The sequence below is a fragment of the Corvus kubaryi genome, unplaced genomic scaffold (genome assembly GCF_017639235.1).
Source record: "Corvus kubaryi isolate FWS band 111438036 unplaced genomic scaffold, C.kubaryi_AGA036_p1.0 37284, whole genome shotgun sequence".
In the NCBI taxonomy this organism is placed as follows: Eukaryota; Metazoa; Chordata; class Aves; order Passeriformes; family Corvidae; genus Corvus; species Corvus kubaryi.
Genome location: NW_024581088.1, coordinates 9148932 through 9169630, shown reverse-complemented (window position 1 = coordinate 9169630; position 20699 = coordinate 9148932). Strand labels below are relative to the sequence as shown.

At 45.9% G+C, this 20699-nt stretch overlaps 1 protein-coding gene across 1 annotated transcript in view; it reads left to right on the top strand.

The window, feature by feature from the left end:
• Positions 1-18577, top strand: part of PPM1D (protein phosphatase, Mg2+/Mn2+ dependent 1D) — a 21790-nt gene extending 3213 nt beyond the window's left edge. The window contains exons 2-7 of the mRNA XM_042026597.1: positions 9-279; positions 4559-4787; positions 7009-7133; positions 12726-12916; positions 13775-14014; positions 17147-18577. Of these exons, the coding sequence (XP_041882531.1) occupies positions 9-279; positions 4559-4787; positions 7009-7133; positions 12726-12916; positions 13775-14014; positions 17147-17692 (1602 nt within the window). The 3' untranslated portion in view covers positions 17693-18577. The remainder of the gene's footprint in view (positions 1-8; positions 280-4558; positions 4788-7008; positions 7134-12725; positions 12917-13774; positions 14015-17146) is intronic.
• The last annotated feature ends 2122 nt before the right edge of the window (positions 18578-20699 follow it).

Genomic DNA, 20699 nt, shown 5'->3' with positions numbered 1-20699 from the left:
CGGCCGAGAGCGGGCGGCGGCGGGGGGGGACCCCGCGGGCGGCCGAGGACGGGGCGCAGCTCCCCGGCACCGGCCCCGGGCGGCGGCCGCGCCGCTCCGTCGCCTTCTTCGCCGTTTGCGACGGGCACGGCGGGCGGGAGGCGGCCCAGTTCGCCCGGGAGAACCTGTGGGGCTTCATCAAGAAGCAGAAGGGCTTCTCCTCGGCGGAGCCGGCCGAGGTGTGCGCGGCCCTGCGCAAGGGCTTCATCGCCTGCCACCGCGCCATGTGGAAAAAGCTGCGTAAGTCCCAGCGCCCGCCGCGGACCCTCCGCGCCCTCCCGCGGGCTCCGCTCCCCCCCTGCCCGCCCCCGCTCCGCCCGCGCTGCGCCGCTTCCCAGCCGCCTTTTCCTCCCCCTCTCCCGCACTATTGTGAGCGCCTCCCTCCCTCCATCGCTGCCGTCCCCGCGCCGGGAATCGCGGCGGAGCGCGGGAGGGGATCCCAGCCGTTGAGTCGAGTAATTCGGCAAAACAAGAAAAACTGGAGGGCACGCTGGGAGAAGAAAGATGTAAACACAGGGCGAGGACACGCTGTTGTGTTACGTAGCTGGGAATGGTGCGATGGTAGGGCTGCAGTTTGTTTTCAGGGTGTTAGTACACGTCGATCTCCAAATTCGATTCATTGGGGAGGTCTTCATCTTGTTGCCTTGGAGAATCGGACTGAATTCCCCCTTAGATTTCCCTTGCATCATGAGAAGAAAAAAAAAAAAAGTAATTTTAACAAACTGAAATGGGCCGGGAACGGGGTTTTTCCCTAACGGTGCTTCCAACTGTTTTTGTGAGTCCCGATGGAAGGATTGAAATGTGGCTGGTTTATAACTCGCTCACGTTGTGTGAGCATGGGGGATACGCAGTGTCCCTGACAAAATAGAAAACACACTTAGTATCCTGAGGATGATTTTGATGTATAAATATATGTCATCGTTATGTATTTATGCCTGTATTAGTTGTTTAACTGCAGTAGCATAGAAGTTGTGGTCGTAAATAAGTAAGTGTTAAGGAGAGGAGCATGCCCAGACAAGTGACAGTCATCGTTCCTATACTCATCCTTCTCCCCGAGGTCTTGTGAGGCTGCAGTTTGAGTTTCTGAAAGGGTTTTTTTCTTCGTAAGATGAAGGTTCTGACTTAGAGCGTGGTTGTTTATATAGAATGTGTAGAATGTGTGTGTATTGTTTAGGCATTTAGGCATTCAAAAACCTCAGAGAAAAAGCAAGAGCAGCGTACAGTGTGTGAGGAGAGGTGTGGAACACAGTAAAACTGGATCCAAAATAGTGACAGTGACAGTTTGGCTTGGGAGGGAAACCTGAAAAGCAAGAATTGCACTCAGAGTACCTCGGGCTTTCAACGAAGTGATTCAGGAGGGTGGGGGGAAATTATACTTTCAAAACAGTTTCATTTTCCTTTTTCTTGAATAGCAAAATAGAGAAGTTGTGCAAATGTCAGATACTTGAGGAGATAGAGGGGAAGGAACAGTGAGTTTGAGGGCGTACTGGTACTGAGCACGGAGGGAAGGGTGTGAATTTTAGAAGCCCCAGAACCTGACCACAGCCTTGGCAATGGGGTGTGGGACCTCCTGGGCTGCAGGGCTGGATGATAAGGAGCAAAATGTGTGAACAGGGGGCGATGGCATGGAGGGGGGAAGATAAGGAGTTCAGGTTTCTGGCTGCTGTGTCCCTGGTGTGGTATTTGTCACTGGAACTCTGTGTGAGCACCGAAGGCAGGGAGGAGAAGTGCCCGAGTGCAGGAAGCTCTGTTTAGTAATGAGTGTTTAGCAAACAGCACCGGGGTTGTGGAAGCAATTTAAATTGTTGTGAGAAACAACACAGCTCTGGCTGGGAGCCCTTGATGGCACTTCGAGGTGGGCTGTTTAGTAAACTCCAGAGCATGTTTGCTCCTCCTGGTTCCTGCTGCACGTGCTTAATAGCCTGAGTTTTGTGGGACAAACCCATTATTATCTCTAGTTTATAACTTCATCCTGTGTTGCAGATTCCCAGCGTGAGTTCTACTGACAGGCAATAATTTTCCATATTACCATGTGTAAAGCAGCTCTTTAGCTGTGTGTTGGTGACACTGTGGACATGAAATGGAGACTGGGTATGTTGGTATCTTGAAGTGTGTGGGAGAATGGTTTGGAATTTTGGGGTGGAGGACGGAGTCTTTATTGCTTGCAGTTGGCTGTTGGAAGGGAAGCTTGTACTCGACTGCTCTCTTGGTTGTTGGAAGTTCTGGTGTCATCCCGTCTATCCCTGATAGACACAAACCACAGGGATCATGACAGTAGCAGAAAAAGCAGAAAAACACCCCTTTACAGCTGGTGATCATTTTTGGTATTAATTCTATAGTAATAAAATTCTCTGAATTCTAAAGAGCTTCTAGAGTCAGAGTTCATTTTGGAGGCTACAGAATCAGTTGAGTTTATGAGTTCAAAGTTACAAAGCTGAGTGTGAAGGCCAGTGGTTTTCAAGTAGAGGGGAGAAAAATGTTTTAGAAAGATGTTCTGTTGATGCTCCTGATCCGTGGAGGACTTGGGTACATGGATTTGATTTTATTTAATACTTGGGCTCAGAAGAAAACCCAGCAGTTTTGACACTTTTGCTGGTTTCTGGTGAGACACAATCTCTAAAGAGAGAACTGAGCTGTATCTAATACTTATCTCTGAACAGGAGCAAGGCATGAACTACAGTCCCTGGATGACAGGCAGATAATTCCTGGTTTTGTTGAGCCTAAAATCTGAGGCTGCTGCATCATTCTTTCTCCCACAAGTGGGTGATTTCCTTCTCTCTGCTCCCCATCCCCATAACGACTGATTTGACTCTCTAATATATTTTATTGCTGTTCAGGGGTTGTTACACTGACAGAAACTCATTAGTTGCAGCTTGTTTTCTGTTAAGTGCATGGTTGAAGTCCTCATTACCACTTGGCTTCCTCCCTTGTTTGCTTTCCATTTGGAATGTGTTAGATTTAATATCCACAGTTAAAACTGCCAGACAAAGTACTTCCAATAAGCTGATTGAATGTTTGTGTTCTTGAAATAAAGCTGTTCCTAGGGAGAAAGTGTGTTTTAGTATTTAGAACACAAAGCTAGAACTGCTGGAACTTAAATGTTTAAATGATGCTGGATGTCTTGGTAGCTCACGCTGAGGAAATGCAGCTTTTGTCTTCATACTGCCTGTGAATTCTGCTTCTCCAAATTCTCTTTCTCCATCAGTTGTCTTCAGTGTCTTCTTCCCTCAGGCACCTGAACATCATTCAGTAGCGCTAGAACTTTAATTCCTCTTTTTTTTTTTTTTGATTCCGTTTAAAGCTTTAGAAGGTTAAAATACCTGTTTTCACAGAGGGTAAGGTGTAACTGTGTTTTTCTTTTCTTTCCTCGTGTGTTTATTTGCTGTGTGTTTGTTGTGCCACAGGCACAAGTAGAGAAATCAGTGCTTTGGCAGCCTGAGTTAGGTATTTCCTGCAAACAGCTTGTGTCACAGTGGAATTTTTGTGTTGTGCTGTGTGAGCCTGACTTGTGAAGCGCAGGAGATAGAATGTGACAGGGAGATGAGGCTCCCTTTGGAGTTTGTCTGAAGACGTGAGTGGGTGCAGTGAAGAAGAAACATGAGGTTGCTGTTGACAGTTGGAATCAACTGATAACTGGGAGCTGAGCCTGGTTTTTGTGGGTGCTGAGGTGGGGAGGAGGATGGTGTGGCTGGGCTGGCTCAATGGGGGTGTTGATTCACCCAATTTGTGCAGTTTTGGGAGAAGATGAGTTTGAGTGTGTAGATAAAAAATAGGAAAGGCATGAAAGAGAAATTTGGATTGGATGTAACCGGGGAGAGTAATTTAACAGCGAGTTCATAGAAGTGGTTTGAGGACAAAGCAGTTGAGAGAGATTTCCCTGACCACGTATAGTTGACACCAGTGTAGGTATGTTATTACTCTGAATTCCAGGGATATCTCCTGTAGAACTTAAGGAGCGCATACTTGAAGTAGCCTGAATTATTCAGCTCTCCAAAGGGAAATGTGAATAAAACATTTGAGACATTATTCAGCCTAAAATGCTGTTGTTCAGCCTATGAAAATAAAATAGCAGCTTTTCTCCCAGGGGAATCAGGAATGTCCACAAATCCTGACTGCCAATCAAATATCCAGGCAAATAACTGAATTTATGACGTTTCTACTACTTCAGACAGGGAAGTGGAGAGTAAATCTCAATGAAACACTTGGTTGATCCTGTTCAGCCCCCAAAGAGCACGTCTTCCCCTGTGTTCTTCTAGTGATGCTTGGGATATCAAACCAGAAGAAACAGCTTTTTGAACCCTATCGTGGTGCTTTGATGCTTGTGTCAGTTTAAGCTGAGGCTTGGGAGGGATGTTAAGGGAGTGGGGGGACCTGGGGACACTGCTTGGCCTGGCTGTGGTTAAGCTCAGGCTGTGTTGTAACATCCCACAAGCCTTTGAAACACCCTTCAAGGCACTCCCAGTTCCACAGAACTAAACCCACGGTTTTTGTTTGTTCCTTGCCTCGTTTCTCCTTGCAGCAGAGTGGCCCAAGACCATGACAGGCCTGCCCAGCACGTCGGGGACCACGGCCAGCGTGGTGATCATCCGCGGCTCCAAGATGTACGTGGCCCACGTGGGCGACTCGGGAGTGGTGCTGGGGGTCCAGGATGACCCCAAGGATGACTTTGTGAGAGCTGTGGAGGTGACACAGGACCACAAGCCAGAACTTCCCAAAGAAAGGGAGAGAATTGAAGGCCTTGGGGGCAGGTAAGTGTGTCTGCTTTCACTGAACTAAGCTTGAGCTTGTTTTGGGAGGGCACACGAGGAGCTGAATCTCAGCTGTTTCTCTTTTGTCCTCTTATTTTTTTGTTTTTAACAGCTTATTGGGGAATAAATTACAGGGATCCATTGTTAGACAGTTGTGGTTTTTGCTAGTGGTTTATAGTACACCCAGAATTTTAATTTCCTGGTGGATCATGCAGCTGAGGGGTGGTTACAATTCTAAATGTTCACCAACAACTTTTTGCAAGTGGAGATGGTAATTTTTGGCCTATATCCCTTTAAATTCTGAGGAACTGGTGGGTTAGGCAAATTACCTTTCCCTACAGGTAAAATGATACGAGGTCTGGAATATCCAGTTTGTCACAACACTATAATTTCTCAGGCGTTCTGCATTGTCCCTGAGATGACAATGGCAGCTGTTGAGTAGGCTTCTCAAAGCTTCTACTTAGGGAACGTAAGAAAAATCCTGGATTTGAAACAAAACCCTGCCTTTGCTGTGTTTAAGGCCGTGGTTTAGCACCTGTCTTTCCAGGGGCCATTCCTTCCCTGGCGGGAACTGGCAGATGTTGGAACATCTGAGCTGGGGTGGGTATGTGTTCCCTGGGAGTGAGGGGAAGCAGGCAGGGCTCTGTCAGGTGGCACAAATATTTGGAGACAGCCCCCAGGGCTCGGATCTGGGAGCTCTGCGTCCTCCTGGTGCTGCACCAGATGGATGGGCACGGTTTCCTCCTCGGAGCAGGGATCACTGAAGGTTTTCCTGTTGACATCATTCATCTGGGAACCCTGTCAGCCCATTAACCTTCAGATATTTGTGTCTGTGGCAGGTGGGAGTTGATCAGAGGCTGTTTTGCAGGAGGGATAACCTGCAGTTTTGCTGTAGGTTTCCAAGGTATTTCTTAGAGATTGGAGATCTCTGAAGGTTCAAAGAAAGCATTCCCCTGAAACTTAGTATCTACAGGAATGGTTAATTTTAATTTTTTTTTTTTCCCTGGTGCCCCTCCTGATTTTTCCAGACTGGCTGTGAGGCACATGGTGGGAATGAGGTGGAACTGTGCAGCTGTGCTTGGGAATGTCTGGTCTTTCATGAGAGCAAACTGGGAACAGTTAATGGGAGAACATGATGGAATCTTCCATTAAAATGATATTTCTCCCTGTAACGGTCTTAGTGTGGGATGAGGTTTTTTTTCCAATAGTGACTGAAGTGAGCTTTGTGTGGTCATTAGTTGTACAAGTGGATGAGATCGAGTTTTAGGATGTGGTGTTTGTGACTTTGCCGTGCTCTGGATGGAGCTGAACATGCCCTTGTTGTTAATGCCTTTGAAGTGTCAGGAAGTGCATCTTGAATGGCTTCAGCATGAGGAATCTTGAGGCTGTTCCAGAGCTGCTCAGTTTCTAATTACCAGTGGCTGTTCCTTGGATGAAAGGAACTTTCAAGTATCTAGTTCCTAGTTTGGTTGGGACCAAGCTTTGCTAGTTCCTGGTTTCATTAGCTCTTATTCCTTGATGGTTCATGCTCCATTCTTCTTTCTTCCCTGCCTGACACAGCTGCCCCAGTTATTTGCTCTGTAGCTGTTTTGACCCTCCAGTGCCATCTGGGAGAGCTAAACCAGTGCTCAGTGTCTCAGAGCAGGTGTTCACATGCAAATGCAGAGCTGTTCTCCCTATCTCCTGCTTCCTGCAGACACCAACTGGAGACAATTCCTCTTTTGTGCCTGCCTCCTGTTGGTGTTCCTTCCATTAAGCAAATCCTTTCAGGAGGCTGCTCCTTTCTTTTCTGTTGTTTCAACTATTCTGTGCTGCCCTGTACTGCCAAATTTGGGGAGATGGAGAAGACTGGAGCAGGAACTGTGTGATATTTAAGCCTGAGGTAGCTGGTGTTAACAGTCCTCATCTGAGGGAGGCAAATCCAGTTCTGCTCTGTCTCTGACAGATTAAAGACACTCTTGCATATGTTGTAACCAGCCAGAATTTCTTCCGGGTCTTCATTCCTTTGTTTTTTATTTTCCTCTGTCCTTCTCACTCTCCCCCTTGGCTTTATATGGAACTATTGAAGTGCTCTCGTGTGATTTGAAATACTTCATTGTGCTGTGGGCTTCCCTGAGGGTGCCATCTCTATTGCCTCCACTTTTGCATGTTTAACTGTTTTTGCCTCATTGATGCCAACTTCCTCATTCCTGTCTAACCTCTGCCTCTGTGGTGCTTTCAGTGTGATCAATAAGTCTGGTGTGAACCGCGTGGTGTGGAAGAGGCCGCGCCTGACCCACAACGGCCCCGTGCGCCGCAGCACCGTCATCGACCAGATCCCCTTCCTGGCTGTGGCCAGGGCCCTCGGTGAGTCCCCTGAGCTCAATTTATCCCCTGGCTTGCCAAAACAGGGAGTTTACAGGGGTTTCCTCACTCGCCTTCTGAAAGTCTGGGCTTTTTAAGTGTATTTTAAATACGATGATTTATTTTTTGAATAAAGCTGTAAAAGGTGGCATTGGGGAGAGAAGAATGTGCCTTACAACTTGCAGGGTTTTCAGCCCCAGCCCTACAAAGGATGGGACTTAATTTTACCACCAAGTAATCAAAAATTACAGTCCCAAGAGAAAGAGACCAAGGTGCTCTCCCTCCTGGAGACACACAGGGCTTGTACGTTTTCATTTGTGTCAGAAATTCAGTTTTACTGGGTGGTGTATGAATTCCTTCAGTCTTTCTTTTGTGGAGAATTTTTTTTTTAAAGACTTGGTGTAGAATGGGATGAAAGTCAAATCTGTTTAACTTTAACTTGCCTTTATGGGAGCACTAGAAATGAGAAACTGTCTTTGAGGAGCATCTCATTCCAAGGACATAAAGGGATATTGCAGTACTAGAAAACTTGAGATGAATGGTTTTTGGGAAGTACTTCTTAAGTGAATTATTGGATGTATCTTACCCATGAATGTTAGTGTTTCTGGTAATTTTTCCCCTTAAATTGCGTTGCAAAATGCCAATCTTTGACTGTTCCTTTTTTTCTCTTTGTGCAGTGAAGAATCTTCTATGCAGATATACCCAGAATAGGTTTGATTTTATGGGATTGTGGTTTTTACCTGTAAGAGCTGTGCTGTGATGTAACTCCTTGCTGGCAGCTTGGCAGAGCTGTGGCAGTGCTGTCAGTGCTCCTGGGTCAGCTGGCAGTGCCCATGGGGACAGGCTGTCCTGGGACCAGGGTCTGGATCATTCCAGAGCCTTGCTGTGTCTGATTTCACGGGCAGGAATAGCTGTGCTACAGGGATTCGTCCAGGGTTAAGGAGAATTTTGCAGTGATAAAGAACACGGAAAAGACAGCTGCATGTCAAGCAGAGTCATAGATGCCTGAAAATTTAAAAAGTTTAATTTTAAAGACTTTTTCTCAGTATCTGAAAGTCTTTTTGTGTCATATTTTAGATAGGATAGAGTTTAGTTTGTGGTTAGGAAAACTTGAGAGTTTGAGTAAATCCTTTGGAGTTAATAGGTGAGTAGCAAACAAATCTTCGTCCCCTGAGCAGCATATCCTTGTTGTTCCCTCCTGCAGGACAGGGGAGGTGTTCCTCCTGGATTGCAAAAAGTGGACTCTTAATTTTGATGCATCTTTTGTTGCTGTGATTGCAACTGGGAGCCAGGCAGGAGGGGAGGCTGGCCCCAGCACTGTGGAAAAGTTGCATTGGTCAAATATTCAGCCAGCAGAAAATCCTGGTGCAGAAGAAATCCTTCTGGCCAGATTAATTCTGTTGACCTCCCCTTTCCCATTCTGATTGTCAGAAGTGTCCTTCTGCCCTAAAATAAGCATTTGTGGTATGCACAGTGGCTGTATTTAAGTATTTAAATAATGCTTAATTTATTTATAGCCCCATAACAAGTCAGAAATATTTGGGCTTTGTGCTGTCTCTGTAAGGCATCTGTAAGCTGCTTTAATGTACACAGCAGGTTTCTGTGGCTTCCAATGAAACATTTTAAGCTGTAGCAGAGTTCTGTATTTTCACAGCTACTTCTGCTGATCTTTTCTGGGCAATGAGAACATCTGTTTTTTTATACTAATTTGCTTTGTAATAGATATTCATGAGTCTGTAGTGAGGGATCACCTGGCAGTGTTTGGGAGGTGTTTAAATGAATGAATGATGAAACCTGAGCCAGGAACCCGTTAGTTCAACCACTCCCTCCTGCAGGAACATGAACTCTGCTTTCCCTGGTTTTTCTGTAGGAATATAATAGACTCACCCCTGTGTTTTAGGTGGAGCAGCCTCCGCCGTACAGGTGTGACTCTTCCTCAGAACAGGAATTTCCTGCTGCCCTCTAGGAGGAGTTCTGCACCAGAACAGGGACTCCATGTGGAGCTGCGGCAGGAATCTTTGACAGGGATAGGGAAGCTGTTTTCCAGAACAACTGACTGGGTGCCAGCACTGTTTTGTGATGCTCTCTGAATGCACATACCATGAAATCCTGCAGAAGAGGCTATGGCTGACCTCAAATGATCTGAGGAAATCCCTGTATAAGTTTTTAGGGTTTTTTTACATGCATTTAACTATTTTTTTTTTTAATTACCAAACAGAGTAGACACAGCTGCCACTCAGTTTTTCCTTCCTGCTCCATTGTAGGCCCCACCATGAAGATCAATCACATGGAATTCTATAAGTTGTATTTAAGTACTGCACAGCAATTTCCAGCTTCTGTTGATAATCGCCTTTCTGTTTTATCTCTATAAAACCAGACAAACTTGAGGTGCATTTGGGATTCTTTTCCTGTCCATAGGATGTCTTGCCTTAGCTTGTACAATTTTCTTCAGCCCTGAGACAAAATAGTAAGTGTGCTGTGCCAAATGTAGAGTGTGTGCTGTGCTCTGGGGATCTCTGTGTTGCACACATCCTATGAAGGCACCTGTGGCTCTTTGTGGAGAAAAACTTTGATTTTAAAAGCTCTGGGATTAATCAAACTGGGGTTTTGTTTTGGACTGAGTTATAAAAGTAGTTTTCTTTCCTCTATTAAAACCAAAAGCTGTTTTTATATGCAAAACAGCATCACCAGAAACAAAAGACTTGATTTATGTGATTTCTGGACATGCTTTTGCTCTAAGAAAGCTTTGGGCTTAATCCAATCCAGCCCACTTGTGTGATGGGTGCTTTTGTTTGTAACTTCAATTACTTCCCTGGCAGCAGTTGACTTAGAAGTAGGTTTGTTGTTGTATTTATAAGGTAACAGTAAGCAGATAAGAGAGACTGCAGAGTTTGATATATTCTTACAGGCAGCTGAATTAGTTTCCTGCTCCTTTAGTATCTGATTTCAAGCATCTATTTCATTTTGTAGGATGTAGTGTAGATCTCTGTATGTTATTCTGGTTTGAGTCAGGACTAAGAAACAGGTTTTTCTGGAAGATATGGAAGGAACTACATTAATAATTTTTTTTTTGGAAAAGAAATGTGCAAACCTCACACTGAAAGAAATGCTCCCGGTGTGTAAGTTTTAAAAGAACAAGATTGTCAAGAGTTTTGTAAATGTTTGGGTTTTAATTGAGAACAAAAATAGTCTGGCTCCCAAATAGCAGCCTGAGAGCCTGGCATTCCAGCCCTGTAACACCAGCCTTTGGCACATCCCAGCTTCCCAGGCTGCCAGAGGGTCACTGCTCTGTCTGCTTGCTTTGGAACAGAATTAAAGACTTCAGAGCACTTTGAAATGCTCAGGGAAACGTGTTCTCTGCTTTCTGGCTGCTCTCCTCTGCCTTTTCCCTTCCCAGAGTTGTGACAGAGGCTGCCATGGAAAGCACCTCTCCAGGCTTGTGTTCCTGGGCTGCTGGGGACGCTGAGCTCTCCAGCTGGCCAGGGAGGGGACACAGCTGGCCACAGCTCCAGGAGGCTCTGGCTTAGGCTGGGGAGCTCTGCCCTTCGGGGGGGGAAAGAGAATGTCCCCCACCCTGTGAGATGGGTTGGCCTTGGTGGGCTCAGAGTGGACGGATCTGTGAGAGTCACTCTGTGCCTTCAGCAAGTTTATGACCCTCGGAGTCGGCCTTGTGGCCACTGTGATATTCCCAGTTATCCTTGCAAGGAGACCTCTTCCTCTTGGAGCAGATCCCCTGAAATCAGTGCCATGGTTGCTTGGCTGCCTCCTCGGGAAGGGCAGCAGATGGACATGATGACGTGTGTGTAGATGAACCCAAATGAATGAACATCAGGTTATTTTTATCACCCAGCACAGTATTTTTAATAAAAAACCGATTCGCCTAATAACATGTTGTCATTTCTCCTACGTGAATATGAACAAAGTGGGAAATGGACGTGTAAAAATATTATGTACATTGGAAATTGATGCTGCTCCTGTTTATTTTACCTGCTGTGGCCGTGACAGAGCGATCGATGTGAGAAACTCTGAGTGCAGGAGGACTTTCCGTGGCAATTCACATCCAATAATTGCCGTGCCGGAGCTCAGCTCTCGTGTTACAGTATTTATTTTGGTCTCGCTGCCAGCTGGCTTTGTTGGGAGCCTGTGGCAGCCGAGTGCACCTCTGTAGGAGCAGGCTTGGCTTTTAATTAGCTCTCATTAGCAGCATGTGCTTGCGGGGCTGCTGCTGCTGCAGCCGGGCAGAATCGGGGCTTTAATGAGGATGGGCCGGCCCTGCTGGCTGCGGTGGAGTGGGGTAATTGAGTTGAAGTATTCCCTTTCCTGATTCTGGAAAAGTCTTTTCAACTGGTTGATAGCTTAAGGCAAAGCTAATGGAGGCAAGGAGGAAGACAAAACGCTTATTTATTGTCTTTAAAAGGGTGCTGATGGATGTGGAAGAAGCTTCAGGCTTTGTCCAGCAAAGGAAGAGCCTGACAAAACCTTACTCTTGAGTTTGAGTTGTTGAGCTTCTGTTTGCTGCTCAACTCTGACATTTTAATTAATTTCTGCTTTTAAAGCTGTGTGTTCTGCACAGAAAAATGTAGTCAGTGCTTGCAAGTAATAATAATAATGTTACTTTTTGTTGCTTATCACTATAGGAAGCTGTTTGTGAACATGGAAATAAATAAAAAGGAATTGTTAGGGCAAATAATTACCATTCTTGATTTGAAGGCCCAGCCTTAGAAAAGGTTTTTAATTTTTCAAGTATACTTGATAAATAGAATTGAAATAAATTGATGTGGAAATGCATTTTTCTGCTGGAGTGGTTTTTACTTGAGGATGGTTTGGAGGGAGCTCTTGAATCAGCGGATGATTTGACTCAGATGTGTTGTTCAGCTTTGTTTCTGGTGAGGTGACCCCAAACTCATTCACACAGTGAGAGAGATTTAAAAATAGAAATGTTCCCTGCATGAGGCCGTCCTAGGGAGAGGCTTGAGCTCTGATTTTCTGCCTTCCTGCTGGAGCTCAGGCAGTGCCCGTGTTCCTGTGGCTTCTCTCCAGCTCCCAAACTTGGCACATGGTGTTCAGCTGCAGAGAGCCCTGTGTGGCTTTGCAAGTGATGCTCGTGCTGTGGGAGGAAAAGGAATGGCAAAGGGAATTTAACAGGGAAAAGGCTTCAGTCTCCTCCTTTGCTTTTTCCTTTGTCCCTTTCCTGTGGCACCTGCACACAAAAATATTTGCACATTTGGTGTGGGATCAACAAATCAAGGTTTTACTTCAGTTTAAGGAGAACTTGATTAATTCAAATAGGTTTTAGTTTGGACAGTGACTGAGATTTCACCATTTTTCTAGGTATTACTCTGTTCCATTTCTCCTTTTCCCACAAATACTTGTTTTAAGAGAGTAGAAGACCTCTGAATACAGCTTGGTTTAAGTTAAATATGATTGGAAGGTGGCAGCAGCTGAGCCGTGACTGGGCTGGAATATCTTTGTGTTCCTGCTGATGACTCAAGGCTGGTGGGGGATGGTTTTCCTGGGAACATTTTTCTCTATTTTCCAAGAGTGAGATGTCTCATGTGTTATGTAACACTTCCAACCCATTTTCTGCTTTGCCAGGTGATCTTTGGAGCTACGACTTCTACAGTGGGGAATTTGTTGTGTCCCCTGAGCCCGACACCAGCGTGCACACCATCGACCCCCAGAAGCACAAGTACATCATCCTTGGCAGTGACGGGCTCTGGAACATGATCCCACCTCAGGATGCCATCTCCATGTGCCAGGATCATGAGGAGAAGAAGTATTTCATGGTGAGAGCAGTGGCCAGAAGTCAGTGCGGAAATTTCATACTTGTTACCTCTAAAAATTGCTCAGTCTGGTAGGGGTGAAAAGTACCCTACAGAGTTGGTGGGGTTTAGGCATAGTGATGGTTTTGCCACATGATAAAAGTTGTTACAATGTGGCTGATGTTAAATACCAGGGATCTTAAGGTATTTGCTTTTTGTTTTGGGGAAATTTGACTAGCAGGGTGTTTATGAGTAAAAAAGGAGAGAATGAGTTTCTTCTCTAAGGAAGTTACTCAAAATGCTGTCTGAATATTAAATTTATTTTACATTATTACATTAAGGTGCACGTTATAATGCAGACAGTTGTTTAGACTGAATTAAATTATTCTCTGATTTATTTTACAAAACAGTTGACAATTCATATGGAGCAACAGAGCGTAAACACTCTGCAAACCCCGTGAGGGACTTTGGAAAGGCTGTAGGTTGTGTTCCAACCTATTACAAGCTACTGATGAGTTACAAACTATTTACACTGTTTAAAGCACTGTATATATGTGGATTACACCACAAACCAATTTAAAAGGCGTATTTTGTTACGAAGGAAGATGTGTTTTGATTCGGATTTCTGAATGGGGGCACTTTGGGGCGTGGTTTATAGGAATGGTGTCTGTGTGGCATGAGGTGCCTGGCGGCTGTGTGTGTGTTGGTTGCCCTGTGTGTTGGTTGCCCTGTGTGTTGGTTGCCCTGTGTCCCGGGGCAGGTGCTGGTGGCTCTGTGTGACTCCCCGTGTCCCGGGGCAGGTGCTGGTGGCTTTGTGTGACCCCCGTGTCCCGGGGCAGGTGCTGGTGGCTCTGTGTGACCCCCGTGTCCCCGTGTCCCCAGGGCGAGGCGCGGCAGTCGTGTGCGCGGATGCTGGTGGGGCGGGCGCTGGGCCGCTGGAGGCAGCGGATGCTGCGGGCGGACAACACGAGCGCCATTGTCATCTGCATCGCCCCCCTGCGCGAGCGCGGCCGCTGGGACAGCGACGAGGAGCTGGTGCTCAACCTGGCCGAGGGGCCCAGCTACAGCAGCCCCGACGCCTGCAGCCTCACCCCCTCCCGCTGCTGCACGCCCCCGCTCAAGGTAAGGGCTCTCTGTGGTCCCTTTCTGCCTTCCCCCAGCTCCCTGGAGCAATCAGAGCGTTGCCAGAGATGAAGCTATACTTGTAGAAACTTTCCTGACCTGTCAGTTTACATCACCCTTTAATGTTGCTTTGTTTTAATTTTGAATGTTTACTGTGTATGTCTAGATAATCTATTGCTGAGGTTGGCTCAGTTGGCTAAAACATGGTGTCGCCATTCGATGACCCTTGTGGGTCTCCTCCAGCTCTGGATATTCTGTGAAAGCTACAGTTGTAATCCAGGAATTTAACATATCCTCAATAGTTCCACGTGCAAAGGTTTGGAGGAATGGACCAACTTTTAACAATGTTTCTTAAAAGACATTAACACTCGGCCTTCAGTGTTCCAATGTATGAATTTTCAGAATTGCTGATGGTTGTTTATTGGTAGTTGTTGATCTGTGCTCCCTCCCTAATGTGGGAGAAATTAGTACTGTAACTTCACAAACCTTGAAATGTATTGTTTCTTACAAGTAAGTTTTCCGAGATCCTCCCCAAAATCCAAGGCAGCCTTTTGAGAGAGAGAGGAACCAGAGTGGGGACCAGAGGTTTAGAAGAGCAAGAACCCAACACATCCCCTTAATTTTTAGGCTGGGCTGCAGTTTTTCATTCTGTCTTGCTTGTGTAGCTTGCCCAGCCCAGGGATTGCAGATTGTGAATGTGTTCCTGACAGGGGGTGCTTTGATTTGGGTTTGTTTGGTTGTGGTTGGGCTTTTATTTTATTTTTTAAGGTTAATTTGTTCCAACACATGTTGCTGTAAAGAACATTTTCTTCCTGTTCTGGGAGATCTTGTTATCATCCTTTGGTTGATTTGATGTTCTTTGTTGGAGGAAGAGACATCGTAACATAAGGTCTTTCTGGAGTTTGAGCCATTAACATAAAGCAGAGCTCTTCAGAGGGTTTTTGTTTTGCTGTTTTGTGGCTTTTTCCCCCCCTCTAAGAACTGGAGTGTAGTTATGAGTGGCTGTTTGTTTCAGTAATTACCAGCTGCTCCTGATTTAAGTTACTGTCCTTTGATGTTCTGCAGTATCTTCAGATACTTGTCCTTTGGGCAAAGGAAAAGAAAGCAGAAATTAGAAAGGGAGTTTTGAACATTCCCTTGGGAGAAACAAGCTGCTAATAAAATGGCAAGCTTCAACTTTGTCTCCTCCCCTTTCATCTAGTGGAGCAAAAGCCATGAAAAAAGCTTTAAACCTAGCAAAATCTTGAAGAAAAAAATTAAATTGTAAATGCTCCTAAAATTTTCAGTCACAGTTTCTGTGAAGGAAGCAGGGATGGCCTTGATTCCTGACAGCTGCTACCTGCCAAAACAATTAATTTGGAAAGAGTTGGAGACCAAAGTTTCTTAATTAAACAAAAGTATTTCTTAATTGCTTATCCTTCTGGCAGCAATTACTAATACCAAATTAATTCCAGTATTCCTGAGGCCAGTGAGAAAGATTGATTGGATTGTTGAGAAATTAAATTGGTGACTTGTGGGTTATTTTTCCTGTTTTGTTACATCACTCTCCAGCAGTCCATCCTCTGCCTTTCCTTGGCCTTCCCAAAGCCTTGTTCAGTCTCAGCTGTTTGCACCAGCAGGAGATGTTGGGGAAAAGAGCCACAACATTAAATGTCTTGCACAATAAAAAACATAAAACTGAGTTTTATGTGACACAATGTCAAAAATTACATTGAGCAGCTGAGGCAGCATTGCCAGAGCTGCTCTGCGTTTGTGATCTGGTGTCCTTCTGGGTTCTGCAGGAACTGAGATGAAGAGTAGCCTTTAAAATACCATTCTTAAAGGTCTTCCCTCTTGTGTTGCTAAATGTAGTAAAGGAATATTATCTAAATGGTTTTGTCTACACATGGGGAGCAACAGAGGAGTAGAGAGGAGTGGAAAACCAGTGTGGATGCTGGGAACAATTCCGATTATCTTTTCTTTTGGAGTGCATTTTATTAAACCTGGAGTTGTTCTGGGCTGTGACTTCAGAAGTGTCTGTTTATTCACCTGAGGTGTTGCCCTGACTGGTTCAGCTGTGTGCATTTCAGTTTCCAGCACATGATTTTCTTAAAATAATAGCTGCCATTTGCCTTCCACTGACGGTGTGTAGTGTGGCCTTGAAATTTACTTTTGAAGGGCTCACTGAGTAACCAGGGATTTCTTCACAATTAAATCTTTAATAAGGTCAGAATTCCTATCTTCAGAGCACTGCATCAACACTAATTTTCATAATCCCCCCGTGGATAGTGAGAGCAAGTATTGTCCCCGTTTTCCTGTTGGTAAAACTTGAGAATGAGGCAAAAACACTTCTCAGAGGCTGCAGAAGAGATGAGGGTCAGAGTTGAGGAAGTGCCTGGTTCTCAGGACATCTCTGTGACTGTGCTTCCCGGGGAGAGGTTGTGAGGGATGGAGCTGGAGGAATCCCTAGGCAATAAGAAGTGTAACTTTGCATAGTGAACAGGAACTGTTTTTAGATGGCTGTGTCTGACATTGCCCCTCTCTGTGGGCAGCGGGGAGAGCTGTGAGGAGGAGTTTGTCCAGCCCCTGCTAACCTGGTTGTGCAGAAACTGAGAGTGCTGAACGTAACAAAGGTCAGGAGCCTGTTCCTGCTGTTTGCCCTGATGGTGCTTGGCCAGGGACCGTGCAGAAATCAGAGGGCAGTGCAGTGCCTCTGTCGGTGTCTGATGGAGGGGAGTCCTGTCTGAGGGTTGGAAATGCTGCTGCTGAAAATTGCAGAGATTACAGGCACCGCTTCTTTCCTGAATTCCCAGCAGCTGCCTGCAGATCTGTGTTCTACAGCTGCAGTTCACCTCTCCCTCCACCTCTCAACAGGGAGAGGAATGAGTCTGCTTTGGAGTAGGATTCTTCTGCCTTTCATAAGGTTTAGGGAAATTCTAAAAGTGTCGCACTTCTAAACACTGTCTCCACCCTCAAAGGATAAAGTCTGTCCCAAGGCCAGGTGGGACGGGGCTTGGAGCAAGCTGGGATAGCAGAAGGTGTCCCTGCTCATGACAGAGTTTGGAACTAAGAGATCTTTAAGGTCCCTTCCCAAATCATTCTGTGAGTCTATGATTGTATTTATGCCTAAATATTTTGTTTCTTTTCCCTCAGCTTTTAGAAGATGACCCCTGGCCACGACTGAACGCTGCTGAGCCCATTCCTCCCCTCCTGCACAGCAACATGCTCTCAGAACAATACCTGGAGCTGCCAAACGAGATTGCCAAAAGCAATTTACCTTCCTCAGGAGGAACCCCGAAGGATTCAGGCCCCCAGGAGGAGAAGTGCAGCAAAGCCCTGGCTTTGAGGCTACAGGAATCCTACAGCAATGGTTTGTCAGTCAGCCTCTCCCCTTCCAACTCGGCCAATTCAGGCACGGACCAAAAAGGCTTCAAGGTGTCCCCTAACGGCCAAACAAAGGCGCAGGACGCGGAGCGGACGCCGCCGGCCAACTTTAAGCGGACATTGGAGGAATCCAACTCGGGCCCGGCGGTGAAGAAGCCGCGGCGGGGGCTGGGCCGGGGCCCGGGCGAGGGCGCGGCCGCCACCCCGCAGCGCAGGACGCCGTCCAAGCTGGCGATGCGGCGCAGCCTCCGCGGGCAGAAGAAGCTCGGCAGCTCCCTGTTCCACCCGCCCAGGAAAGCCGTGTGCGTCTGCTGAGCCTGCCGGCAGCGGCCTCGCCATCCCGGCCCAGCTTGCAAGTGGGTGCACAAGTTTGAAGCTCTTCCCGTTGATCTTTTTTTAAAGTAGGAACATTTTTTGGTATCTGACAGCTTTATCCCAGCCTTGTGCTTGCTTGTATTATAACTGTGAATTTTGTAGATGTGTAGGGTATAAGTCACTGTAAAATGTGTGTAAATTTGTATTCCTTCATATAAATGTAGTCTCTTTTCTTCCTTGTATAATTGTTACGGCGGGGCTAAGCCTTGTTTTAAAAAAACAAAAACAAAAAGTAAAATAATCCTTTTTGTTAATTTACTAAAGTCATCAATTTGTATACACTTCTTGTGAGGAGAATTTCACAACTTTTTAACTAAAGTAAATTATTAAACAGAATGGAAGATATGTATTTTCGTAGTCTGATACGTTCCACCTAAAGTGTGTCTTTTAGAGAATACACTAGGTCTATATTTTGGTTTTAAATTTTAGATTTCTCTACTCAGAAATGAAATGTATGTGGAAGCAGAGATTTGAGTCTTGCTTTACACACCTCAGTGTCGATTTTATGTTAATTAAAATACTATGCAGTATCTTATTTAGTTGTATTTTTTGTAACAATAATCGTCAAAAGTATTTAGCAAAAAAAGTGTGTTTTAAAAACTCCAACTCCCCAGAGCATCTGACAAAGCCATTCCCATCCCCTGTTCCAAACGATGGCATTTTATCCAGGCATAACCGCCCTTCTGAGATGTGTTTTCTGCTATTCCAATACCGATGGTGCTGCTAATACCTTTCAACACAAGTTCTTAAATTATTTTATGACTATTTTCATTGACTATGTGGACCATGTGTATGTTCACCTCAATAAAACACATGAAAATTTGATGGGAATGCTTTTTATTTTTTAATTTTTATTTCAAGCTTAAGGTCTGTTATTTATTCAGCAGTGAAATATGAATTTATTATTACAAAAAAATTCATATTTATCTGGTGTTCATTAAAAATCTGAATACTCTCCCCTTTCTTACTGAGGCTTAGGAAACAAGACATCCCACTTAGATTTATCACAGAACTGATCTTGGCACTTTATCCTGAATGTTTAACTGTAGCAGTATATTAACTTTTAAAATTTTATTTTGATGGGAAAGCAAAAGGCCAGTACTTTATTCCAGTGGCCAGGATGGTTATTTATAGAACCCAGTTCTTTACTGCTGGAACAATAAAACACGGGTTAGAACCAGGCCTGCTATCTATACGTGTTACCATGGTTACAGAAATCCCAGGGGATTTTATTCCTGAAAATATTCTCTTTCATCCATGCTGAGAACACAGCGCTGCCTTAGGAGATGAAAGTAACAGCCTGTCCAAATTGCATCCTGCAAGAATTTATTTCTGTGTATGTGGGAAGTAACTTCAGTTAATAAAGTTTTGCTGTGATGTTGAAATTCTACCCCAGATGGGGAGGAAAGGCTACAGCGGCCACAACTGTGTGTGGCAACTACCTGGCAACAACCTTTGCAATGAACTAAGGTAATAATTATCTATTTGCAATTAATTTGCACTGAACCTTCTAAAGGTGAGTGTAACACCTTGATTAGATGACTGTACTATTGCTTATAAGGGAAATATGCGAAAGAAAAAAGATTTGTAGTGAATTTCTCAGGTTTTTTGCTCTACACAGAAGCAAAATTTAAATGTTCATAGAGCTCTGCTGCACTCAGAAATGGACCTCATTATCTGAAGTTTCCTCAAGCAGTTCTAAACTTGGGCTTCTCCAACTTTTGGCTTTTTTTACATTTAATAAATTATCCCAATCTTACAATTTTTGCTGGGAAAGCTGCTGGATGATGGTCAGAGTTAAACATTCAAATCTCCTCTGGACTGGACAGAAACTTCCCTGCTGATAGAAACTGGCAGCAGTTTGCTCCTGGGTGTACTGTGCCCACCTCTTTATCATTTGACTTCTCTGGAATTAATCTTCAAAGCTGAGACAGGGACTTTACACCTAGTAACTTTAACAGAGGCTCCTTTGGTGAAATCAAACCTGAGTTACAACTTTTTCTTGCAAAATAAAGCTCTGATCTGTGCAAACCTGGTAACAGCCACTTTGTGAATGCTTGCTGGGTTACTCTTCAGTAATTGTTTCATTCTTTTGGTATGTGGATGGTGGTGTCACAGAAGTCAGGTGCATTACCAGAGCAGGTCAACCCCTCCTGACCTGGTGCTGCTGTCTGGAAACCTGAACCAGGACCGAATGTGTCACCCTGAGGGCTCTGTGCAGGGCTGGACACCTGTAAACATAAATCACAGGCTGCTCTGGGCTGGAGGAGAGCTTAAAGGTCACCCATGGGCAGGGACACCTTCCACTGGCCCAGGCTGCTCCAAGCCCTGTCCATCCTGGCCTTGGGCACTTCCAGCGATCCAGGGGCAGCCACAGCTTCTCTTGTGGGGCAGCTTGTGCCAGGGCCTCCCCACCCCCACAGGGAACAATTTATTTCTATAATCAAAATCCACCCTCTATCAGTGTGAAGCCATTCCTTGTGTCGTGTCACTCCACGCCCTTGTCCAAAGTCTCTCTCCATGGCGCTTGGAGCCCCTTTGAGCACTGGAAGGCGCTCTAAGGCCCCTCCTCAGCCGCAGCAGCTCCTTCTCCTCACGAACCTGAGCTGTCCATGAGCGCTCCGGCCTGGAGACGCTCCAGCTGAGGGACGCCTCGGTCCTGCGGCCTCTCCCCCTGCGAGGACTCTCTGCCTGCAGCGTTCTGTTCGTCCCCCACCTTTTCCCGGCCCCGCTCACCGGTCCCGGGCCTGTCCCGGGCCCGTCCCGCCCCGAGCCGCCCTCAGCGCCCGCCCGCCCTCACGGCCCCGCCCTCCACGTGACGTCACCGCGCACTGCCGCGCGCGGGCGGGGCCGCGCGCCCCCTCCCCGCCAATCCGGTGCGCGCGGCCCCGCCCCCTGCCCCTCCCCGCCCCACGTGCGCGGGGGCCCCCCACAACGGCACAGGCTG